Consider the following 26,883-nt stretch of genomic DNA (forward strand, 5'->3'; position numbering starts at 1 on the left):
GTCTTTCCTTTGATTGCCTTCATCAAAAGGAAAAGGAGAAGGCTAGAACATAGTGTGGTAAATGTACAGATTTTCAGAATTTATTCCATACAAAGCCTCAGGGAAGGGAGGCAGGACAGAAGCAGCCGTGAAGGGAAATGTGATATGGGTCTGAACTGAAGCAGCAGAAAGTCTGTGTCTGAGCTCATAAAAATAAAAGATAAAACCAAGCTTGAAAAACTTCATTTGAATTACAAAAGAATACTGTCCTTTCGAGCAGCAATTTAATTATCTTTCAGTGGCACAGTTAACAGAAGAAGGCTTATTAAAAAGCAATTTCAGTGACATCCTCGTCAAACACTCGCACCCGTTCAGCACCAGCCCAAGCGCAAGCAGGAGGGAGAAGCTAAACGCTGATGAAGTCTGCTGGAACCATTAAACAGTAGCTTTAGGCTAAAGAAAGACAGAGATCGTTTTGATGTTTAAACCATCACAGATGAGAGGAGGAGAGCAGGCACATCATCATAAGATACACGTATGCACACAAGACATTTTAGGTCAGAACCTCACTGCAATGTGTGCACAACATCAGTATAATAACATGTAATACACTGTAGGAATGCTGGCATTAGGTTTTAATCACATACTACACCCTAACTCAGAAGGGGCCTAGGGTCAAACAGACTCCTTTGAAACGATGCACATCTTTTTTTGACTTGGGACTAAAACCCTCACTTTGTGATTCTGAGATTTCACAAACAGAAACAAACCTTGCTCCAGTTGGCTCTCTTGAGCTGGACCTCAGGTTTATATTCCTTCTTTGGCTGCAGGCCATAAGGTAGAGGAGGGGGCACTGCAGTCCAGCCCCCAAACGGAGGAGGAGGAGGCATCCCAGGACCTCCTGGGGGAGGTGGAGGAGGTGGAGGTCCCATACCAGGAAGGGGTGGAGGAGGTGGCGGTCCCATACCAGGAAGGGGTGGAGGAGGTGGCGGTCCCATACCAGGTAATGGTGGAGGAGGTGGAGGCGGTGGGGGTCCAGTCATGCCAGGTAAGGGTGGAGGAGGTGGAGGAGGTGGGGGCCCAGGCATACCAGGCAGTGGTGGTGGTGGAGGAGGTGGGGGCACAGGCATGGCTGCATGGCCTGGAGGAGGAGGTGGAGGAGGTCCAGTTCCAGTACTTGAGGGAGGCAGAGGTGGTGGAGGTGGCAGTCCAGGTGTTGTCACGGGTACAGTTACTGTGATAACTTTAGTTTTGGCTTCTTCCAGATCTTTTTGCAGCTTTTCAATCTAAAAAAGAATGATGATTTTAAGTTAACAGACAGTACAAATAATTTTGATGTAGGAGACTATAAACCTAATTAAACTTTTGTGGTCGCCAAAACCCATTTGTGATTTCAACACAATTTTTTTTTTAAACCGTAGACACGTCAACCAAGAGATTAGATTTAACAAAAAAAAATCAAATACAGTGAGCAAATGGAGAGAGATAAGACAGATTAAAATGAGTTAGATGAAGTTTGAGAGGCCTTTAGGAGAGACTGGAGCATGAGGCACAAAGAGAGAAGCTTGGCAGGGGGTAATCATGTCCAAATAGAATTTCAATGAAGAATTTTTAAACGTTAAAAAAGAAAAACTTCTTAGGGAAGAAAATACTTTATAATTAAAATTCTGAATTCAGTTCATGATTGATCTCAAAGTCCAATGACACAGCCAGTAATAATAATTGCCAGCATGGAAATAAATTTGAAGAAAATTCAATTAGGCTTGAAGACACAAAATACAGTTTATCAATGTAAAGTAAGTTAGACCATCTAAAGATGATGTTTGTTTATGCAGTTTCTTTATTTGAACATAAAAAAGGTCTGAAATGAGCCTTCTGACAGCAGCAGCATAAATAGCTGGAAACAGCATAAAACTAAAAAAAAAAATGAGTGTGAAAGATCTCTACATGTGAAGGAACCTCCAATGAACAGAATTGATTATTCTTCATGAAAATCTTATTGGCTCATTTGGCTTGTGAAGCTTCGACAGTCTTTCTGTGTGTGATGATCACACAGCTCGGTTGGCATCAGCCACAGTTGATGAAGCTCACTTTATAATTAGCCCAGCTCTCCAAGTGACAGACACACTGAGCATAAAGTATATATACACATAAAGGTAGGACGCATGCAGAGCCAGAGTGTTCTGGGTCACTGGCCCCTCACTACTGCGTGTCACTCAGTGGACAGAGCACAGAATCAGAGAACTCATCTACTTTATATTAGCCGTTTTCACATTCAAGATGCCACCTGCTCAAATGGGGGCATGAGCCAGCGTCCCAGGACTGATTAAACTGTGTTTATTGAAGAAATAGCCATTAATTCGATTTTGTGACCTATAATCTATATTCCCCATCTGTTTCAAACTGAGATGGAGACTTGGTAAGACATCAATGGTAGAATGGAATGAAAGTAGTAAAATGCAGTTTGTCTAATGGTACCTTTAGTAATACCTGCATGTAACAAAAATTAACATCAAAGTTCAAAGTCAACCATCAACAATACCATTAGGTACAGAAATTTTAATATTACTATGTAGTTTGGCATAGTTATGGTGTTTATCCATTACCTCTCCCATTATGCACTAAATTGGGCTTACATGGTATGATTTTGTATGATTTTAAGATGTTTCAAATTATTCCCAAACTCACACTGTGAGATTGAATCTCATACAAAGCGCAAGATGTGAGTGTGTGCACTGTACGAAGCAATGGTCGTATATGCCGAAACTGCTGACAATGTATGAGGAAGACTGTGTGCAGGGCCTGTGGACACGTTTGTGACCCCGCAATCTTTCTATATGTGTGCGTTTTAACTCCCAAATCATCATAGAAATATGTTGTAACTGTTGGCATTGTTAAAGGTCCTATATTACACAAAATTTAAGCCATGTTAGAATGTTATTACCTCATCAAAAACATACATGGAGATGTGTTTTGTTTCATTCTCACATATTTGATTTTGTTTCACCTTGTGATGTAATTTTCAAGTTAACAGATTAGCAATGAGCAGTTGATCGCAGCTCATGTGACTATTATTTGCCTGAAAATCGCACAATGTAAACTGAACCTTCATTTGAAAAGGAAAGCAATGTTCTAGAAGTTGATCCAGAAATTCCTATGTATAGGATAATGAAAGAGTTAATGCTGACATGGCTATCATTTGAGATTTTGGCATGGCCTATCTCTAGACATGAATCTAACCTAATAAAAACTTGAAACTTCCTACTTGTACAAGATGTCAGAATCAAAGAAGTAGTTAGTGGAGAGAAGATGTCTTTTACAAATTCAACAAGATGTGGAATGTTTCATATTTCTGCTGCATTTTTCATAAAAACAAAGAATGTAATGACTGTTGGAAACTAGGGATGGCTTGATGTATCAATATGAATAACTGATGTTCAAGCATTTTCTAGACTGTACAACTGCAAAACTAGGGTCAGGAAAGTAACAAATAAAAGGTCTGTGTAAAGGATTGACGGTTTTCTCATTGTGATATTACTTGTACTATGTTGGAGTGGGACTCATTAGCAAAGGGTAAAGCTAAGCACAGGGTGATGATCAGATACCTGTAGCTCCAGAGAGCTCAGTTGCTTCTGTAGTCCCTGGTTCTCTTTTTCTCGCTCCTGTTTAACAGAGGCCAGCTGTTCCTTCTCTTGACTCAAATCCTGCAGTTTCTGCTCATAGTCTCCTTCCAGCTTTTTCAGTTCCACCTGCAACTCGTGTCGTGCAGTCAACTCTGCATCCAGCTAACACACACAAAAGTATTGGGTGAGTATAGACAGTACTTACTTGTTTTCTTTTATTTACTGCATGTTGGAAATGGTACAAAAAAGTGAATTTGTGAGAGTCTAAAGTACATAGCTTCATTTAGCTCCGTCAGCAATTATCTTGCACATAAAAAGCACAAGTCCTTACCACTTCCTCATCAAGACATTAAGTCCCACCAGAAATTATTTATTGTGTTCATCTTAGTGAGTCTGCTGATGGATTGCTTCAGTCGCACTTTACTTTACAGCACAGTAAAAGGCATGGTAATAGGATGCAAAATGGCCTGGTAACTGGGATAATGAGGGATAATGCTGCCCTGTATCCATATTAATACAAAGAAAACACCATGTTTCTGGGTCATTTATACCCTTCACACTGGTTTAGTTGTATCATGCTAGCATGAACTCAAGTAGAATGATATCCTGTTTCCATGAATAAGTACCCAGTAATGTCCAAAATTACACGTTTCTTTTACCCAGCCAAGGACATCCAACTATCATTCTAATACTGTGCAGTGTTATAAAGCGCTACCATTAGCACGTTTCTTAGTGCATGTCAGCAAGATACACAAAGTATTATCAAATCAAAATGTCTGCAACCATAAAAATTTCCTTTGGGATAACATAGTATTATCTGTATATCTAATAGGGAATTGCATATTTAACCTTCTTCTCCAGCTCAGTGGCTTTGGCTTCACTGGTTTCCACCTTAGTCTGGTTCACCATGTTATCTGTAAAGAGTGTGAAAAAATAATGTAATTTCATCAAGAAAAGTCATTAAAACAATACTGACATCCATTAGTTCTACTCTGTGTCTTCTGCTAGTTTTATATTGTGATTTAGCCAGTATAATTCTTCATATAAATGTAGTAGCAGTTTCTCAAAGTCAATTAACAAGTTTGGGGGTCATTCATTATCAAAGGTTCTGCTTGAGAGAATCAACGGTAAAAGGGAAACGGACTGACCAGCGGGGCACTTTCACAGCGTAATTGGAGTGTCTACAAGTGGTTTACTATCCACAGGCTTTTCCAACTCAAGCTGTAAAAAGCTAATTACCAACAAGATGAATGCCACAGTCACTTCATCAAAGACAACCCAAGAGGGCAATCAAACTGATAGAACCCACCAACATGCCGCGAAATACGTTATGGAACTACAGAGCTCATCAAAATCATAGTTAAATAATTACTTTTTCTATATTTTTCAAAGATCATAATATTCAATAAGTCACTCACAAACACTTCTGAAAATTATGAGCTGTGTAATGGGGGTTATGTCTGCCATGGTGGTAGGCTAAATGGGACAAACTTTGAATAGAAAGCTCTGAGGGAGACGGAATGTGCCGGGAAAACTGTGCTGATTTTTAGAGTTCAAAGAAAAACACTAAATAATGCATGCAGGGCAGAATTGGGCTGCTTTCCACTGATAATAACTTGGGCAGCCATAAAAGAGGCCAGCCTGTGTATGTCAGGACACTTTTAGAAATGGTGCAATTGGCGCCTCATGCAGTGCACAACGCAGCCCTGTCATAAACAAGGAGTCAACTCGTGAGACATGTTCAGGCGGCTGCTCTGCTGTGCTTTAGTGCACTGTGGTCAGCAGGTGTTGTTTGCTGGCATTCACAACTGCCAATCAAGCTCTGAAAATAAAAACCCATAACCCATTCACAGATTTTTGGCTCTGGTTTTGCCAATAAATACTAGAAATTAACTAAAAACTAGGAAATAAATTAGAAATGAAAACCTATGTTTTCTTGTGTGATTGTGTGAACTAAATGATCAAGATATGAAAATTAACATACAAGTTAATCAAAATCAATTTAAATTTTCTTTATAACAAGAGAGCCAAATTATTTTACACAAATGTTATAAGCATAATCATGCCCCTTTGTTAGACCTGTAGCAGTTGGTCTGAATTCCTCTTTGGCTCCCTTTTGTGGTGGAGTTAAGCAAACTTCTCTTCACAGTTAGCCCACAGTATGCAGTTTTAACACTTAACAATATTAGTGGTGTACAATTGTTTCTAGCAAAATAAACAGCTATCTAGAATGGGTTTTTTTTTTAAACCACAGTTAAATGCGTATTCATCAAAGTTCTCACCTATTAAACGTTCAACTTCGAGTTTTAGTTTTTGGCATTTAAAGTCAGGATCTGCTCCATTCTTCTGAAGAACAATCTGAGCTATACACTCATCTATCAACTTGTAATACTGAGGTCTGAAAGAAAGAGAAGGAGGCAAAAACATTAGAAAAATAAGGCACATTTTGAAGACTCAAACAACATATTTATGTATTCAGTTCACAATTACAATTAGGAGGTGCAATTTAGATAAACACAGCATTATTGATTGCCTAAACATCAGGAGAGACAGAGAGCGAGTCAGGGATGTGACTGGCACAGAGCATACAGGTGCATGTGTCGTCTCTGTCTTTTGTCTGTAACTGAAATTGGATGTGTGTTTGAGCATGACAGCTCTGGTTGCTTGTCACAAAGATTGATTGCATGAGGCTGCCAGGGAGAAAGTGTGTGAATGTCCAAAGCCCCCGTTTGATCAGGCAACTTTTACAGACAGTCAATTCTGGAGGTGTCTTATTCCCTGACCCCATTAGATGCTGCCACAGTCACAATACTTTATTTATTCTGTCTCAGTCTCTCCCTCCCCTGATTTCTCTTAGTCACTCTGCCTTTGTCTAACACTTATTTCACTGCTTCACTACACATGAGGAGTTTTTTTTTTTTTTTTTCTGAAGGAGTCAAATTTTATCGTGGAGCAGGAGAGACACCAAGTGGCCAAACCGAGGTACTGTAGAACAGTAAAGAAGCCATTAAGAAGCTAGGAAAATACATTTTAATTCATGTATAGTAAAAATAAATGTATTGCACATACAAAAAAACTTGTAATTTAATTAAAGTCGTGCTGATAGGATAAAATGTGTAATTAATATATATACTCAATTAATGTTTTAGCAAAATCAATAGCCTTAAATTAGAAGGCAGTCAATTTCAAGAAGATTTAACTATTCACAGTTAATATTGAGCACTTTTCTCTTGCAATAATTCCACCTTTACATTGTCATTCAGCAATTCTCTTCTGCCTGTTTCTGTTTTTCTAGCAAAGCCTCAAGGGCTTTGAGACACAAGGAGCGAGGCATTAGCATATTTCTGCTGATAAGAGTTGATTGCACCCATTTCTATTAAAATGGAATTAGACTTCACTGCATGTATTAATTTCACAGCTCCGAAACAGCACTCAAGGAAAAACAAACAGCAAATAGACAAAAGTGCGAATGCATATAGAGGTAAATTAACAGAGTAAACTAGAAGGGCAAACCAAGCGATTCTCTTGAATACTAATGCACTTTCAATATACATCTGTTATACATCTGTGTGGGATTTCAGCCCATTTTTAAGGATGTTGTGATTTCACAAAAAATCCTTATAAAAAAGATGCATCTTTGCTGTGATCAGGCTCTTCTTTCCATAGAGCTAACTTGTTAACTTGCCTGGAGGGTTGGCCACTTGCTTAAGATTGCATTGCATTTTCTGGAATGTGACACAAAGCGGCATCTTAAGCCTAGTAGTAGCCTGCCACCAGAAATCTTATGCTGCCCTGCTTTTAAGTACAGTGAACAAATGAAAGTGTATTTGGGAGGTGAGTGGCTTTACCTGGCCAAATAGTCATTGCGGACCAACAGGAGGTGTTGCATTACAGACAGGAAGTGTCCCTCAGCTTTGGAGTCCTTCACTGTGTTGACCAGGATCTCAAACACCTCCCTCACATCATTAGGACTAAAGTTAAAGAGAAAAATGACCCCAGGAAATGAAGGCAGTCATGTTGTGTATTTTTTTTTATAATTTATGTTCCAAATTTCATTAAAAGGATATTCCATCTCTATGCGAATGTCATCTAGACGTGCTCTGAGGTCCTCAGCGTCATCTTCAGCTTCATCTTCAAAAACAGTAAGCTGTACCCTCAGCTCCTCATTTTCAATGGTCCGTATCTCCTACAATGGTTGGAGATTAAACAACAAAAGAAGATGGTAATAAATGAATAATTTCTCATCTTATTTATATAAGCGATATGGCCTATAATGATATGGGAACTGTACAAACCTTAAGTTGTTCTCTGAGTCCTAGTCTTAGCAGTTCAGAACGGATGTGGAGCCTGAAGTCCAACTCTTCTCCTCGACTAATCAAAGCATTGATCAGTTGCATACAGCCACCCTGTGTAAAATCAATATAAGCATGTAATCGTAATATGACCATAATAAACTAAGATGAAAGTAGTGTTTCCAAAACAGTAAAATAATTAAACTACATGCGTCAAAAATATTTAAAGATCAACACATGCTTTATGTCCTTATGCAATAACAAACTGTCAACTGCACTGTTAATTAGACATAAATGACAGTCATCACAGACATCATAAGGTCCTTTGCTGTTAGTCCATCCTGAAGACTGCACAGCATGACGCACTTACTTATAACAGCAGTGGAAGATGCAATGACAAAAGGGCAATATGTATGCGGGCGGGTAAGATAATAATGTCAATGCACATTATCGTCCACTGTGCAGCTTACAACCATTGGTACAACATTATAAGAGGTGACTGCTTTTAAATATTACTAATAGGGTGTTAGAGAACTAGTCTTGTGGCCATGTTTCATTATTGGTTTGGCTCACTAAGAATCAGACGAAAAGCACCAAAGCAGTGTAGTGAAGCCAATATCTTATAATCTTGTGTTGTATAAATGAATGCTGTGATGTCTAATTAGAAAGACCAGTGTAAATACCAATTTGTGTGAGTACCTTAAGAGCAATATTGTGATTGTTCATTCCAGACAGTAAAGGCTGAAACCGCTCAACCTCCCTTTTCTCCGCCTCCTCAGTTATGGCCTCCAGAACACGCTCATGGCTGAAAATGGCAAACACAACATTTTCACATCAAACTCAAACATCTATGCAGCATGATGATATATTTATTTCCTTACAGATTCTCAGGCTGTTCCAAAATAGAAATGGCAGAAAGCAACTTGACAGCATCCACCATCATGTGAGGCACTGTAGGGTTCATGGCTCTGACCAGCAGAGGTATGCCTTCACCAGACTCCAGCATGGACTTTAAACCATACTAAAAGACAAACAATAGGCATAAGAAGGTGGCAAACATCCAGAAAGCTTAAATACAATGTAAACAGAAGAAAGGTTTCACTTAAAAACCTAAAAGATTAAAAAATGAAAATACAGCATCTCAAAGGGATTCAAATCAAGATAAATGGTGCTAAAGTAATATCCTTGCATCTTGCATCAACAGAATTCACCTTTAATAAAATGGATTTCAGGTTTCACATGCTGAAAAAAGTTTAAAACATGTGAGCTCACTTGAATTTCTCAAGTCTTGATTAAGTCATTGTTCATTCAGGTAGGTAACAAAAAAAACATTATTTTGCAATCTGCAGCAATTTTGTAATGTTCCATATGAATTCAAATAAATATTAATGTTCGCAATTTCCAGTCCTTTACCTTATTATTCATGAAGGCCTTCAGACATCGAATTATCTCATGCTGACATTTTACCGCCATCCTCATTCTAAAAAGGGGCACATATAACACAATGAGGACATACAACTTATTGTTATATGGTGTACTTTTGTACTTTTGTTGGTTTGAACAGCTTACGGATACTCATGTTTGTCGTCTTGGAGTAATCGAAGACGAGTTAGTAACAATGTTAGACCCTGATCTCCAAAGGTTTGCACCCAACTGGAAGAGACAAAAGAACATTTTTTAATTTCTTTGTACAATCAGGCCAAGAGCTCATCCATGTAAAGATTCAACCAGCCAATGCTGCATTCATGTGGTCCTTGGGAACTTGGAGTTCAGATATAAAACTACAGTAAACCCATAAATATAATGTTTAGTGAGATAAATATATAACATCTATTGAACAATCAGTTGAATTTCATCCGTCTTCATACACCAGGTGATATCAGACATGGACCTGTTTTTTCCAACTTGTGTGAGCGTTCATGTGCCTTTTTCAACTCAGAAAAACATTTTCCAAAGTTCTCTAGGACCACATGACCACAGCATAAGCCATCATGAAAAATCAGTTTTTAATCATGGCAAGTTGCAACTGTGTTAAAAACAATGCTAATGCTTTACACGGGCTGTGTCCCAATTCATGTTTGTGTGTATGTTTTTAAAAACTCATGTGTGTGAGAGTACAAGAGCGCCGAGGAAGCTAAATGAGAAGTGAAGGGCGCGCTCCAGTGTTGTGAACTTAAAACACAAAGTACACATCTGCCCATTAGTTTCTACACTGCAAGTCAATTAATCAGAATGTCATCATCAGCAACTGAAAATGTGAAGAACTTGCGCATGTATTTAAAAGCTCTACAAGCTCCATTTTTACAGTTTCCGCTGCTTTCTTGGAAATAAACCATGTGCCTTTTATAACAATCACATTGGAACAGAGGGAAATCTATTTTGGCCAAATGTGTGGCGTGGTGTGAGATATGTACCTCTAGTGTGAATATGCTTTCAGAGTGCAAATGCAGGGCAACTGCAAGTCAGGATTTGATCAAAGACATTAACTTTAAATTGAGGATATAGACTTTTTATAACACTCAACTATTAAGGACAAACATTCCATAAATCATGAGGTTAAACACATACTGATTCAGTAGCTTGGTTCCAGTAGCTGAGCCATAATTCTGAGAGAAGAGCTTTCACACTGGGCCTGCTCCACACATGTCTTTTGTCTTACCTGACAGGGTTGTTATTGAGGGACACTCTGAGAGACTCCAGACAGCTCAGCAGCAGCTGGGGGTCACGGTAGTCTTCCTGCAGCTCCTGGATGTACATCACTGCAGACTTAGAGCTTTCCTTTTGGTTTTGTCCCTGACAAACACAAGAGGAAACACATTTTTTTCCCAGTATTTTTACAGGACAAAAATTTCAGATAATATTGCCATATATTATTTTTTACTTACAGCTTTGGATGTGTGCAGGTATTGTGAAACCATCTCACGTTTAATCACAATGTCCTTCTCTCTAAGAGGCTGCTGCTTCTCCTCATTCAGGTTCATATCCACCTATAGATTAACAAATATGGGCTGTTTGCACAGAAGAATTATGGCAAAATTGACATAGAAATGTTTCATGTTTGGAATTTTACATATGGCAAAAAGAACAGGTGTAGCAGTAGCTTAAACAGTTTGACTTGAACCAGAAGTTGTACAAATTATATGCAATACACCACAAGGTGGCACTATACGCCACAATAAATGACTAAAAATTCCACACATAGTTCACCATGTCAATAGTGCATTGCTTTTGTCCAGTTGGCCTCCTGATTTCTTACCAGCATCTGTTCGAAGAGCTCCAACACATACTCATCCGGGAGGTCCTGCAGCATGGGACTCTGGGAGCTTAGCTCGTAGGTGGCAGCAGACGAGTGACGCTGGCTGGGCATTTGACCAGGCTTTTCCTTGTCCTTCTTCATCCTCATGCTGGTAAACCGCTCCAACTGTGTAACCCAATAAAACACTCTTTACAAACACAAACAACTCTTGATATTGCATCAGAGGTAAAAGGATTAGTTAGGGTTAGTCCAGGGTTAGTCCAGGTTTGGTCCAGGGTTAGTCCAGGTTGAGTCCATGGTTGAGTCCACGGTACGGTTGAGTCCACGGTTGAGTCCACGGTTGAGTCCACGGTTGAGTCCACGGTTGAGTCCACGGTTGAGTCCACGGTTGAGTCCAGCTTTCGCCCACGCTTGCTCCTGGTTTGGTGTATGTTTCGTCCAGGTTTCGTCCAGGTTTGGTTTCTAGTTAATTCGATGTGGTGTCTGTGCATGTGTGAACACGCCTTTAAGTATGAGTTTGTTACAAACTGTGCAAAGGTCAGAGGTGCTGGTATAATGGAGGTGTGGGGTTTTTACTATTTAAATTTAAACTTGTCTTGAGTTCTCAGGGACAGAGTCATTTGACATTGAACAGCTCATAAGTTTAGTGCTAGACTGTAGTTTGTTGAGCTACTTGATTGACAAGAAACAGTCAAGACTGAGGTGAAAGATCAGCTATGGGATTCAAGAGGCGTAAAAGGTAGGAGTGCCGTCATAACAAACTATTCAAAATGTTGTTGCTCAGTCTTTTTTAATTAACTTATGAATTGTTGATTCATTCATTATAATATAAGTGTGAATAATATGTTTGTGTCAAGACCCAAGACAAAAGACACTCCACAAAATATTTGAACAGCTTCATTAGAAATTCAGAGTTAGTGAGAGAGACAGGACACACCTAAGTAGAAGCATGCATGATACAAAGGGTTGAAGCACATGCACAGTGAAGTTAAACACATCATGAACAGTCTAGAAGGATCGTACCTCATCAGGAATCAGCCGTTTAAGAGTCTGTGAAAGGATGGAGAAAACAGGGAAAAGAAGAAAAGGAGAGAGGAGATAAAGAATCAATTAGAATTCTACATTTTCTAGATTAACTTAATTCAAAGTTTGAATAAAATTACTTCATGTGTGTTATTATCATAAAGTCATTATCAGTAAATAAATTTTGGCAAAATATGGAAGGTGTTTCTATTTGATAGTTGGAGACGAGTTGGAACTTTTAAGTTATTAAAAAGGGCATTACTATCCCTCAACCTGAAGATGGCAGCATACACCAAGCATACACCAAGCATACAGCAAGAAATACCCAAGAAGCCTTCAGGGCAAAAACCAGCACACCCAAAATGACTGGAGAAAGCACGGGAGACATTTAAAGAAAATGGAAAACCACTCCAAACCCAAATGTTTTTTTTTTTTTGTTTGTTTGTTTTGTTTTGTTTTTTTTTGTTTGTTGTTTGTTTTTTTTTTTGGGGGGGGGGGGGGGGTTATAAAGAAAATTAATAAATAACAGGTCCAGGTTTGTCTGCTGTTTCTAAGCTCCAGTCTACACACATCACATCTCACATCAGTCTCTCAACTCACAGAAGCAAACACACCTCAAACACCTTAAGTGAAGTTTTACTATTTGAGGCAGTAAAAATCTTTAATTGGTATCAGACAATGCTTTTCTGTCAGTGGGCATATATTTAAACAACATCCTATAGAACACTAAGCCAACTGTGTTTAGAGAAAGTGAAACTACAGGGCTTCCTAATGCTTGTCAGTAAACGGTACAGTACACGGCACAGTGACCAGTACTACAAAAGAACATTACTATAAAAGTACTATACTATACTATACTATACTATAAAAGCAGCAGCGCTTCTCCTACAGTCTGCAGCGGAGTCCTCAGCAACTTAAGCAATTCAAAACAAACACCAGTAATAAATAATCTCCTTCCTGAATGAGCACAGAACACTGGTTTGATGCCATTTCAGGCACACATACAATCTACATCTACCTTGTTTGCTCACAGACATCTCTTCGATTTACTTTAATGAATAATTAATAAACAACTTTGTCTAACTGACAGTTGTCTGAGTACACACAGACTTTGACATTTCAACACAGAGCCTCCCATCTCTCCTGCTGAGTTGGCCCAATGATCAGATCCTGTATTGTAGATTTATGCAATTGTACAACTATAACCTCAAAAACCCCACTGACCTAAATTCATGTTCCAAACCTTACTAAAGATCAAAACTGACTTATCTTTGTTAAATTTCTGTATTGACTACCTGTCTATTGAACTCCACTGTCAATTGTGAATAGCTGACAGACACTCTGTGAAAAAAGTATGAACATCCCACTCTAAATGGTTCAAAATCATCCAATGGGCAATAAGTTAGAAAAATAAATAGAGCCCGCCCGATATATCGGCTGCCAATATGAGCACCTGGGGGCATATCGGCTATCGGCCGATATGGTTGCTGATAGGGGCCGATATTTTCACGGTCATGTTATATCTTGTTATAAAGCTTAAACTCTCTACATTATGTTCACTTAATCCAATTTACAGACAGATAAATTGACTAATATGTGGCTCCACATCAGTATTTATCTGTGGTGTAATTTGTCTGTCTGTGTGTCCGTACTGTCCCTGAACACACCACAGAGTTCCGTCACTCACGTGTGTTTGTTTACACTCGCAGACATAGATCCAAACACTGAGATTATTTTCTTTTCACGGACAATCGGTTTGAGTCTGGATTAAAAGGACATTTATTAGTGCAGACTTGTGATGTGAGAGGAGCCTGTGTGAGCGGTGAGTGTTGGAAATATGTCGACTTTGAAGCTCGTTTTGGTAATTTTCTTATAGGTTAGCTGCTGTAGCTCCCACACATAAACAGGCTGTTTTCTATTGGTCTATTGTAAATTGATTACATTGGCCGTATATTTGTTACTGGACCTGGATTGATATGTAAATGAGCTGTGAATAGAGGTGTGAATTAAGACATTTGTGCATATAATTAATGACCGCAGCGCGCAGCATTTACGGCTAAAGGATAATAGCGGTAGCTTACTTTCTTTAGTAGTTAGTAGTGATGAGTCGGTCGCGAACGAAGCGGCTCTTAGAGTCGGCTCTTTGAAGCGAACGACGGGAGCCTGATCCTTATTGGGAGCCGTGTTTTCTCTTTCTCTCACTTTCTCTGCACTCTGCGTGCAGACCCATGAGTTTGACAGCGGCAGCCGCTCAAAACGAAACTTGCGAAATATGCGTGTGCATAGGATAGAAAAAAAACATGCATATTTGGCTGTAGTTCAGCATAAAATAAATAAACCAGGACTAATCTGGGTTTGAGAGAGGGAGAGAGATAGAGACCGAGTCCCGACAATCAGTGCTGGTTCAGTTCTGGTGTGTTCCTGTTTTACACATGATCTGTTTTAGTCCTGGTTTAGTTCTTTTTCAGTCCTCGTTCAGTTCTGGTTTAGAATGCCATTAGTCCGACCTACTGTCTGTAAATATGAAGCAACGAGGGCAGAATAACAATAAATGTTGCCTAAATAAACCCAATTTAAAATCCACTAGAGCCAAATCTAAGTTTTTTAAACAATTCAAGATTTACAGTGAATTTTTACATCACTAAATATATTGGCGATTTTATTGGCTATCGGCAGATCCAACTCCCATTATATTAGTTTCATATCGGCCACAACAAAATCCATATCGGTCGGGCTCTAAAAATAAACCTTTCATTTTTTTTTTTACTTTTCAAACCATGAGAAATGTTCGCAGCAGTTCTTTTTTGTACATTTGGAAAAGCATTTCAAATAAATTTATGTAAGTCTATTAAATACACTTTTCATTTTGTGTGCTTTTAAGAGTGTTTAACCAGAGCCTATTTATCTCACTTACTACTTTTGCAGATTATAGCATTAATGGGCTCATTGTAGTGCAGGCTTATGTCATAGTAAGTTCTGTGTAACTGAATACTAGTCAGGGCTCCACTAGTTTGTCTTGACACTGATGGTAAAATTTGACCCATGGAGTCACCCTAAAAATCCCAAATGCAGTTGAAATCCACAGCATTGCCATGGTAACCTCTGTGTACTAATGCAACTGAGGCCAGCCCTAGTAAATGACACACAGGAGGCTGCTTTTTAAAGTGCTATTTATAAAGAAGCAGTTACTCAGGAAATGACATCAGCTGACTTTGTACAGTTTAAGTCTGTTTCTTTAACGCCCTATACACAGATCTCTCATAATGACGTGGAAGAAAAGGCTTAGACTAACTTTACTGATTCACAAAGGAAATTTGTTGGACACAGCAGCTTACATATTGCAATAAAATAACAAAGGGCAAAAATAGATATATGGTAATAATTACAAAGTAATTAAGGTTGCAAAAAATAGAATAGCAATAGAATTTTTTTCATGTTTTCCAGACTATGCTTGACTATGCACTTCATCACTAGATTTGTCCTCAGACAGTGTGAGACACTGTGATGCATGTCTGTCCAAGTAGGACATGTTTTCTGCATGACTGCTCACAGTTCTCTTCTATGCTTTTGTTTCACACAATCAGGGTTCAACCAATCAGTCATGTTGCCCCAGACAATCACAGCAAGTTCACTATATTACCAAAAACTGCCCGGTTATACCCTGTTGCTATAGAATTATGAGTTGATACTCACTGCACGGCTATAGGACTGAATGATTGAGGAAAAGTACCCTATTTAGAGCATTAGATAAGCCATTTATGTTTTAATAGAGAATTCTGCTCAATGTGCACATTTTAAACACATTCTGGATTATTTGTGAAAATAAAATATGAACTGCTAATCTAGTACAAGACTTCCAAAAGGAAAATTATATTTGTTTGCATGGGGAAATATAGAAGTTATACGAGTTATAAGAAGTTATAGGAGTTATAAGAAGGCATATAGCACATGATCTAGCACATGGCATATCTAGTATGTTTGTTTACATTGTTTTACATACTATCTTGTCCTTGTCTGAAAGATAGGGCTGTGTAGCTACTCAAAACTGAGAGATTCTGTCATTTCTAATCATTAATGTTATGTTGGACTCTTTCAATCTAGCCAATCCTTGTGAATACCTTGAAAAACACACCACTCCACAGATTTAACCAGTAACTTGGCCTGGTAGCATCATCTGTTTATCACCATTGAGACAAGCTCACTATGGGATATACTGTAGGCCATTCCAGGCAAAGCTATAGCATCTCCATGGGTCAGTCAGGTGGCATAGTGCACCTGTAAATGCCAATGATTAAGTCTAAATTGTTTATTATGTTCAGAAAAAGAATACTGAAAGTAATTTTTGGTTAAAATAAAATAAAATCTAAAATTGAGACAGATTAAAAAATAATAAATGTCTTATCGTTCAGATGCCCAACTCAACATTTAGTCCCAGTTTAGTCAATTATGAATCCCAAATATTCTAAAGCCTTTTCATCCCAGTAGTTGAATGACAACATCTTAAACAGTGAAAGGCTGCAGTCTTGTAAACACAACCTGCTGATATGCACGGCTGACTGACTGCTTCTAATGATGCCTCTGAGCTTCCTAATCAAGTGGCTCAGACCATGTTGTTCCTGGTGACCAAAACACGAGCTTCATTACTCACACAACCTGCTTTATCACAGCCCAGAGGATACAGTTAAAGTGCATTTGTCAACAACACTAAGATAGGTTTTCATCTCATAGTCTTTTATAGATGTTAGGGATTGTCCAAAGTATCGGAAATCAGATACTTATTGTTACTCAATTGAGCAAGTATTGATACTAAAAAAGTGACATTCATGAGACATAAATTAAACTTTTCTGAATATGGGTGGGCGGCTGTGTAATCCTTCATTCATACAGGAGTGGTTCAGTGTAAAGAACAATGCAGGAGTTCAGATGACCACTGATGAAAACTTTGTTACATTGAACTTCCCTGAATAGTTTTAGAATTATCTTGAGCTGTATCAGAACATGCATAAGAGCACATAACATGGCAACTGAGTGATTACACAGACATGAGGCCAGATGTTAATATTAAAGAAAGTTTAATGTTGAAAATGACACTGTACTGTCTAAACTAGGGATGGGCATGATTAATCGATTAATCGATAATTGATCATTAAGAATTTCATCGATTATGTTCATTTTAATCGACAAACAGAATGTTGGTTGCTGTGCGTAGCGTAATCAAACAGGGGTCTGTACATGTAGCTCTCTGCACTCAGAAGGAGCGAGCAGACACAAACAGTCGGTCAGCCTGCAATGTACCGAAGCACATATGTGTATTTAACGATGACTTGTACAAGAAATTCCACGCTTTCCGTTGCGTTCGGGACAAGTGTGAGTCCATGTGCACAGTGTATAAAGCAGGAACATATGTTTCGGTGTCCAGTGGGAAAAAGCTTTACCAGGTGAGAGTCGCACAAAATCCACCCCCCGTACAGTGTCCTGGTTTTGACAAACGCAAATCTAGTCACACTAACCTGTATTCCACTGAGTCATGTCTTTTAATCCAACAGAAATTGACCGCATCAGCGCATAAGAGCTGTAGTTTTATCTTCGTTTTGTTTATGCAAATTAGCGATGCGGTTTTAAGTTTCGTTTCTGTGAGAGTTGCGCAAAACTGAATTAAACACATTATAATGTCAAACGGATTGATGTGGCTCTAGAGTCGTTACGGTTTATATGTCATAAAGTTGAATTTATTTATGCAGATTAGTAGTGCAGATAGTAATAATAATGATGATCATTTTAATATAAAAACGTTAATGATTAATCAATAATCGATCGTTAATTCTTCCGACGATCGATTAAGAAAATTTCATAGAATGCCCATCCCTAGTCTAAACTAAAGAGTGTTTTTACTATCATTGTTGAATTCAGTAAAATTAGAATATTATTCATGTTTGGGTCTCCCTCCTCAGCTCATTGTAGTTAGTCTTTTTAATGTTGGTTTGCACAAAGTTGTAGAGGCTGTAAACTGGCCCTGCATTCATGGGTTCATTTACAGGCGTTACTTCCACTCTGAGCAGGAAAAGTGAGTGCTCCTCGCTGTTTACACACACCACAGCGGTCAGATTAGCTCTAATCTGTCAACAGGAGAGAGTCAGGACAGAAGTGACAATGTAATCCCACCTAAGCCCCCCATATTTAACATGCACTGCCCACACGGAGAGTCAGCATTCATATGGAACAAGGAGCTACGCCTGACAGCAGACACTCCTATCACAAATACAATTAGAGAGTGCATAAACAAGTCTATCTCTACATCAGTGTGTCAATACTCATCATTGGACCACATGCCAATGGTGGTCGGCAATATATTATTCAAAATACTGTGAAAAATACTTAAATGTCCTGTGTTACATAAAATTGACTCATGTGAGCTTTAAGCTTTGCTAGAATGTTGTTACCACATCAAAAACATGCCTGGAGTTGTGTTTTGTTTAATTCACACAAATTTGAGCAATCTTTTATTATTAGTCTGTCTACATCTCCAAAGCTCAAAATGCTCTGTTCCACCTTGTGATGTCATATAACAGTAGTTTTCAAGTTAACATCTACCTCTTACCTTTTGTTCAGTACAGATTAGCAATTCCAGGACTGGTATCATCCAAATGATTCTAGTGACAGCGTATGTAGTTTAAAAACACAGTAGAGCACTTCCTGTATTACCATATGACATGACAAGATGGAATAAGAATAAGAATAAGAAGTTAGCTCAGCAAGGTTTATGTGTTAAATATGTGTGAAGGGAACAAAACAAAACACTAGGTAAGTTTTTGAAAAGGAAATAGTATAATGGATCAGAAAATCGCATAATATGGGCCCTTTAGTTTACAATAACTATGTGTGTACTATGTGGTTCTGTATGTTTGTGTGTACATTTACTTATTCTGGGTTACAGCACATTTGTTACATTTGTTGGACATCCAGTTGGACTTTCAATCCTGACACCAAAAAAAAAGATTTTGGTAAATCCATCACATTGTGATTTTCTCTTGAATGCAGCTTTATGCTCAAACAAAGAGACTTTTTCCCACCCTCATCTCTTATATTGGTCAGCCGCAGCAATGCTCTGAGTGAAAGCAGTGAGCTTCAGGAGAAGCAAACTACTATAGTTGCCTCTTAAAGCCAATATTAAAAGTTACTATTATGTTAACCTGCATTGTCATACAATAAAATCATGATCTGGCTCCTAAAAAAATGTGATATCAAATTTGGATCGTCCACCTCTACTCAAAATTGTTTATATTATCAATTCGCTGGAGGTCACTACTTCAATTTAAAGTGAACAAAATGTGAAATTATATTCTATGTGTGTCATAGATTATAACTATACATATTGAATCCTGAATCCACACAGGAATATGATCATATTAACTTCAAAACTAAATCACAATTTTGTCAATATGTCACAATTCCTGAATATTTAATTACAATTTGACCAGACCTGCCATGAAAAAACGGTAGACAAATTAAACTCAAGTATCAGGAGCACTAGACCTTCTCAGCAGAGGTTACAGGAACGACCAATTATGAGGACAAAACAAGAATTGCGTGAGGACTTTCGACCGCCAATTTCTGGTATGTTTTAATGGCTTTGGTCAGTTAGCAGATTAGAACACAACATTCAACATTAAAATGGAAAAGTACATCACTTTTACATAGACTTGATGATTCTGATAATATACAGGAGGTGACATTTATCAAGGCCTCTGGTGCTTTCTGCTACAATGGATGGAAAAGAGGGGAGCTGAGCGATAAGGCAAAGCTACTATGAGGAAGCACCATGTTCACTATTTTTGCAACTTCCTGTAACAGTTGTATGAAATCATCTCTTTCAGAACTAGAGAGTCACTTTATGCTTTTTGTGACATTTTAATGAAGACAAAGTACAGGGGGTGAAACTGTAAATATGCAACAAAATCATGCCAACAACTCTAAAAGAGGTTCAACTCCCACTTCTTCACTTGATTTCAAAAACTGATCAATAGCTGTACTGAAAATTTAATGCAAAGGAGGAGAAAAAGTCAATAATACAGTCTCCATATCTTAGGTAACAAAAACACTGTGAGACAGTGGGAAACATAGCTAAATCTTTATATTACTCATATTACTTTTATTATTATTTTATATATACTTAATTTGCTTGAACGTGCAACGTTAGACCCTAATTATTTTTGTTTAGTATTTATTGCAAAATAATTTTGTTTTTTTTATGTTTTCATTTGGTTTTGCAATTAAAGTACAAAACCGTTCCATCCCTCCATGTGTCTTTCTTCACATAGGCATTCCAGGTCCCAATAATGAACTTAAAGTCACTGTTCATTGTCTACCAAAGTGAAAGGAATGACGAGAGAACAGAGAATTTTGTTCTGCGATTATGGTTTACATGACAGAACTCCTCAGCAGTCCAGCCCCTCTACCGTTTTTATCATTTGGATTAGTTACAAACTAGAGTGTGACTTCCTGAAGCGGGCACAATGCTGCTGACAGAGTGGTTTGGGTTGAGCACATGGCAACAACCAACTTAACCACTGCCTCATCAGTCTTAAAGGAGTAACAACTCAAACTTAACACCTAATATAAGACTAGGAAGCACACACAAGAAGCTTACCAGAATATAGCCATGTTGACAGGGAGGCCTGAATCATTGAAGTATGATATATTGCATAAGAAAAATCAAAACTACTTTATACCACTGACAATAACCCTAAGGCAGGATAATCTCCGTGAACCATGTGAAATGTAGGCTGTGTGAAACTTTTTTAATGTGTTTTATTAGGGACAATCAAGTCTAAAAATAAGATGAAGTTTTTTTCATGGCCAGTATTACCAATAGGTTAGAACAAGCCCAGAGAATATTTTTTGGCCGATATTTTTGAGCATATATCTAGATTGTGGTCATTTTCCCCAAGTTACGTTATTTGAATTTCTACAAACTAACTCATCCATGCTCTTGTTTTACTACAAAAGAGCAGTGTAGTCCTGTTTTTTTTCTGTCCACTCTTTGGAGTGTTCAAATAAAGCTTTATGGATATTCTTCATGTCTATTTATGCAGCTGGTTGAGGCAAACAAAATACTGGCCTCTGTTGGAGATTTAAGGCCGATAGCCAGAGAACTGAAAAGATGAGCTAAGTCAGAGCTAAATGAAACATGGGCAGTCAGGTCGCACCTTCACACGGCTGGCACTTTGAGATAATCTTGTAGTATGGAAAAATGTTACTTAAAAGAGATGGTGCCTTTTTTTGTATTTTAACTCTATGCACAGTTTTCTGTCTGTGTTGAACACATTTAATTTATATGGCACTTTTAATTGAGGTTAAACGCTTGCTGAAACTAGCCCTGAGCTCCCTAAAGCAACATGACAGCACAGAGTCACAGTCCAGTCCAAACTGTGGTCTTCACATGAAGGTGGTGTCAGAGGCTAAAGTCACAGTGGTGCATTCCTCCTAACAGCTTTATTCCACTGAGCAGCTCTCACAGCTCGGGGCTTCTAAACAACACCATCCTCATCTGGACTGTCTCCTCCTGTGAAGCACCGAGGGGATTCAATGCAGCCCTCAGACACACTTAAAACAACCACAAATCTGTCACACTTTAACTCACTACAATCTAAAGATATGCACTTGCATATAAAAGAGATGCTTTTAAACCATATGAACCCAAAGAGAAGTGTCACTTAAACTAAACAACTGGCAAATGACACACAGACAGCACAAAGGCATATTGTCCAGTTCTTTGCGATAATTTGGCTAAAAGTATTTATCCATGAGCCAATGTTTTGTCTTGTTTATCTGGAGATGCCAAGAAAAGTGAGAGATGCTGCTGTGGGAACTAATGAGTAAATAAATAAACAAATGTGCATATGGCAGAGACACAGGGTAGTACAGAGCTCCAAAGTAACAGAAAATAAAAAGATCAATAAACTTCTTCATAGAGTTGGGGCCTGGGTCAAATAATATTATCACAATTTATCTCGAACTCAAACATGGTCTTTACATTTTCATTCTTATCGTATCCTATTTATGATGTCAAAACTGCCATAAATACCTTAATTAGATTTCCTTGCATTGTCAATTGTTTACTTGCACAATAACCCTGTTTTGCAAGGTAGAAAGTCAGGGGAAATCTCGTTTCATAATAATCCTCAATTTTATGATTTTACAATTATTTTAACTCTCGACTATTAAAAACAACACAAATTAATTTCATTAATTAATTTGATTGCCCAATTGCCCAGTTGCACTTCTTTATGATCTAATCTCATTGCAGTGCACTTGTCGCAATATTACAAATTCAAACTCAGTTTCAATACTAAGGATGATAACTAACTCAGTACTGATTCTAATACCATGTACAATTCTAGCAGTAGAGTATTACTATGTGGTCGCATTGCTACTTTGCAGTGACATTGCGTTGAGGGTGTTCTACATGTATCTCACACAATGCACATCAGCAAACACTGTCAAAAAAGTTTTAAAGTACAAATTTCAAGAGCCTGTGACCTATATGAGGGTTAATGGTCCTGTTCAGGTGTTTGATTTTCAACAAAGAATGTGAGATGGACTACCTGGAAAACTGTTGGCTAATGCTAGCTAGCTTGTGCCTGGATTTTATGTGTGAGACTTATTTAACAGCACAAATGTAGTTCCACCTAAGTCAGTTCTTTCTGGTGAGATTCTGGTGATAAAATATAGCTCAGATTAAGTCTAACTTAAGTAACAGACAGACTTTCTAACAGTACTGTTTTCATTTAGCTTCACAGCCCCAGGGAATGCTGATGACATCAGCTGTAAAGGATCACAACTATTCTAAAACTATTCAGGAAAGGTCCAATTTTGTCCTTTTCACATAACTGTCAGTATTCTTTGATACTAGTTTTAATATTGATTAGTATCTGGACCTGTTTTGACTACCGCACACTAGTTCTGCTTGTTCCACTAACATGCAAAGTATTTGGGCACTAATAGTTATGCTAGAGTCCTCCTCAGTGGGGTTGAATTGAAGAGCTTTAGTCTAGTCTTCTCGTCTCACTGCAGGGATCGTAGTGTCCACACACACACTGAGACAAAGTCCTGTACAAACACTCCATTAACCACTCCAGTTTCACTCTGGCACAGGCATGTCCAGCTCTCACTGTCTGATACTCTGTCCTCTGAGACAGAACCACCAAAGCTGCCTCTTTATGTCCAAAAGTGTAAAACAAAATCCTGTACAACCTGAAAATATACAGTAAGCTTGTACAAGCATGACTACACAAGAGTTTAAACGCTGCCACTTCAATGATTGTGAGTGAGACAAGCTCAGGTGGTTCCCCACGGAAGTGAGTGCACTGCTGCACACTGACAAACACTGCATTCAAAGCTGAGCACCTTCCACCTAAGAGTAACAGCAGTCTACTACTCTAACAAAACTGTCTAGTACTAGTACACTCTCTCTCCTCTTGTCAGCGATAACTGACAAACTCCATTTTAAACACCTTCCATTTCATTATGACACAGGTCTGCAGTCCGCCCAGGGCCATAACCTACTTCTGAAAAAGAATGTTTCACCTGCTTCATCAGCTGCCACCTGAGCACACAAAATACACTTCTCACACACAGAATGCAAGGAGGTGACCGCAAGCAAAACTATGGATCAAAATATAAAGATCTTAATTCACAATGCGATGTGTCCAAAAATACAACTGACAAATAATGTTATGCACCTAGTCCCTACAGATGTAAGATTAAACAAGATAAAAATCAAAGTTGTGATTTGCTAATTGAAGAATTTAAGCAGCATTGACTTATCCAATATAATAATAATAATAATAATAATAATAATAATAATAATAATAATAAACAACAAGAATCATCATCATCATTGAGCCCTTGTACCAAAAGTCAGAATCGCACTCTAGCAACATGTACTATTACTGCACATGGCAATATCACTGATCTTTGTACTGCATCCTAGACAAAAAAGCTTTTGAGAGCTTCAGGTGTGTCTCTGAGTGAGTTCTCCTCTACACACGGGTCTTACGTTTTGTCTCCTCTATTGTGTAGTGTCTCCTTGCCCTGTTGAAGTACAGAGTATGGAGAACCCATAAGGAGTTCCCTAGTGATACTGCAATTTGGGAAATTTGAATCATGAGCCCTAAATCTAAGTTCACAAATTTCCACATATTTGTTATATCTAGTTATAGTTGGTCAGTTCTCCACTTTTCCCTGTGTACATGTAAATGTAGTGTGTGTCACTCTCTGCTTCTGAATCATGAAGTTCTACCTGCTAGTCTGCAGTGATAAACAGCCCTAGTACAGAAGTTAAACTTGTTTATTATTTACAACACATTAGGGAGAGTATTACCATAATCATGTTAGAACCAACAATAGGCCTAATGATGCCATCTGTTTGAAGCCAAGTTTTAAAAAGGACTTGACTTACAACAGAAAGGTATTTGTACAATACTGCTCCGAATACCAAGCTAATTGGACGCTGTGTCAGAGGTTTGCGTACAGGACAGTTATATGACAGGACATAATAAGAGGCCAGTGCACTGCTACCAACGGTTACGCAGAAGAAAATGGCTCTTAACCTTTGGCTGAACTCTGCTTAAATCTCTCCACTGGTCTGTGTTGTAATACTGTCAACATTTAGCAGAGAGAGTGGGCAAATGGAGAAAGTCCAGGAGGCATTTTAGACACTTTATTTGATATAATCATGCACATACATTTACTTATGCTCACTCTTCTTATTTCTTGTCTGTGCATGTGTGGGAATGGTTTAGAGACAATACCAGGTGTTTCTTATGGTTACCATCAGTCTGTATGGAATATCAGTTTTCACCTGTTGCTAGACATAGCTGAGGGGTTAAATTACGCAATGCATGACTGGTCCACTACTACTGCTCTCCTCCCTTTATGACAACATGCTGAATCACACACACTGACACTGTAATTCTCAATAACGTAAGTGTCCACGCCTTTGGATAAAAATGGCAAAACAAGACAGGTGTTACCATGGACTAGTTCCACTCATAAAAGCATTAGTTATCAAAAGTACACAGAACAGAAGAAAGTTGAATAGTCACTTCCTCATTTGCTGGTGAAGAGTGATAAGACGCCTAAAACAAGATTGTTGTTGGTATATGGAGCCATGAGCCAAAGGCACAGCCTGGGGGGTCAAAGTAATATAGGGATGAAAGGATATTGGCCATCACCTGAAGCCGGGGAAGGAATGTCACTCAGCTGAGGTCCATTCACTTCACTGCGCCATGAAACAGACACGTATTTAAATTAGGATACTTACAAACTTCTTTTTCCCGTCTCCATCCTCATAGCTCTTCTTGGATTTCTTGTCTTTCTTCGGGACAGCAGCCGAGGCAGAGTTCCCCGTGTATGGATCCATACTTTGAGCTTAATCCGTTTCCGTCAACTGTGTGATAAAATAGACCACTGTGGCAAAACTCTCCCTACACCCTAACATCACACACATTAAATAAACAGTCCGGTTGGCTTTGATTCTGTATTTACATTTGGCAATAATAAACTCCCATGGGCCTAAACTTCATGCTAACTAGCGCAGTGTTGCTAATAATTTGGTAAGCAGCCAACTTGAGTGAACCCCTCGCTAAGCGTCCAGACTCTGTCAAAAGGAGGGAAATTCAAAGCACTGACCTATGTCTGAGAATAAACACACACTGACTGACTGAAGCGGGTTGGAAAAGAAACTGATTTAGTCTTAAGTAAAGTTGAGAAGATACATCAATCTAAACCCTGCGAGTTTTGATTAAAGTCTTCAGGGAGTGCGTTACTTGTAGCGCTAATGTTAGCTTTGGCTAGGCTAGCTCGCCTGCTACAGTAGGTAAACTCCGTGAGAAAAAAAAAGTTTGTTCTTCTCTTGCCCCAGAGTTGCTCAAGTATTTCCAGAGCAGGTCCGCGTTTGTGTTAGAAGTGGCTTGGATCGGTAGTTTCCTCCATATTAGTTTCTATGGCCTGTGCAACTTGAAATAACTTTTTTTTTACCCGAATAACAGAAGGTAATCGTCTCCGCAGCGGGACAGTCTTCCTGTTCTGTCAGTGCGAGGCTGGAGGGCGGAGCTAAGGCGCGCAGCTCTACACCTGAGAGGATTTCACCAGAGCAATGTTTACGGAGGTCCACATACTATCTGGTTATTTTACACTAGATAAAGCACAAGGTAAGATAAGCTGTTTTATGGACTTGTCAGATGTTTAGGCCAATGTAGATTATGGGGAATATCCTACAACAGGCAAGCGCCTCATAAAGTAGCAACTGAAACATAAAAAATGCAAACCCTATGATTTAAGCTAATTTTATGCCTTTTTTCCTTTCAGCTTTTGAACTGCCAGTCAGACATCCCCACTTGCTCTTGCCTACTAGACATGGGAGTAATTCCAGTTCATTTGAGTAGATCAGTCAACCTTGTGAATCACAATTAGAAATTCTCATTACGCCCCACACTTATTAAACCATATGAAAGACACGGTGTCGTGGTTACGCATGCCTGAACAATGTTAAATTACACAGTAGGCCACGACATGTATTTGACAAGCTGCCGTCAGAATGAGCGAATTCATATTCAGGCACTAGCCCCATCTAGTGGTAACATGGTAAACCAGAACTACAGCCTACAAGCCAATTAAATGGATTATATAAATAAGCCTACATTGGTAA

The 26,883-nt window shown here is 38.6% G+C and overlaps 1 protein-coding gene across 1 annotated transcript in view; it reads right to left on the minus strand.

Annotated features, from left to right (window-relative positions):
* Window positions 1-26,250, minus strand: part of LOC110162382 (protein diaphanous homolog 1) — a 72,042-nt gene extending 45,792 nt beyond the window's left edge. The window contains exons 1-16 of the mRNA XM_055159315.1: window positions 25,498-26,250; window positions 12,174-12,200; window positions 11,151-11,315; window positions 10,780-10,881; window positions 10,554-10,687; window positions 9,464-9,547; window positions 9,308-9,374; window positions 8,776-8,915; window positions 8,594-8,699; window positions 7,898-8,008; window positions 7,670-7,788; window positions 7,451-7,567; window positions 5,885-6,000; window positions 4,452-4,516; window positions 3,585-3,764; window positions 750-1,265 (exon numbers count right to left, since the gene is read on the minus strand). Of these exons, the coding sequence (XP_055015290.1) occupies window positions 750-1,265; window positions 3,585-3,764; window positions 4,452-4,516; window positions 5,885-6,000; window positions 7,451-7,567; window positions 7,670-7,788; window positions 7,898-8,008; window positions 8,594-8,699; window positions 8,776-8,915; window positions 9,308-9,374; window positions 9,464-9,547; window positions 10,554-10,687; window positions 10,780-10,881; window positions 11,151-11,315; window positions 12,174-12,200; window positions 25,498-25,596 (2,148 nt within the window). The 5' untranslated portion in view covers window positions 25,597-26,250. The remainder of the gene's footprint in view (window positions 1-749; window positions 1,266-3,584; window positions 3,765-4,451; window positions 4,517-5,884; window positions 6,001-7,450; window positions 7,568-7,669; window positions 7,789-7,897; window positions 8,009-8,593; window positions 8,700-8,775; window positions 8,916-9,307; window positions 9,375-9,463; window positions 9,548-10,553; window positions 10,688-10,779; window positions 10,882-11,150; window positions 11,316-12,173; window positions 12,201-25,497) is intronic.
* Window positions 26,251-26,883: the final 633 nt, after the last annotated feature.

This window comes from Boleophthalmus pectinirostris, unplaced genomic scaffold (genome assembly GCF_026225935.1).
Source record: "Boleophthalmus pectinirostris isolate CB_2022bp ecotype Guang Dong unplaced genomic scaffold, ASM2622593v1 HiC_scaffold_23, whole genome shotgun sequence".
NCBI lineage: Eukaryota > Metazoa > Chordata > Actinopteri > Gobiiformes > Gobiidae > Boleophthalmus > Boleophthalmus pectinirostris.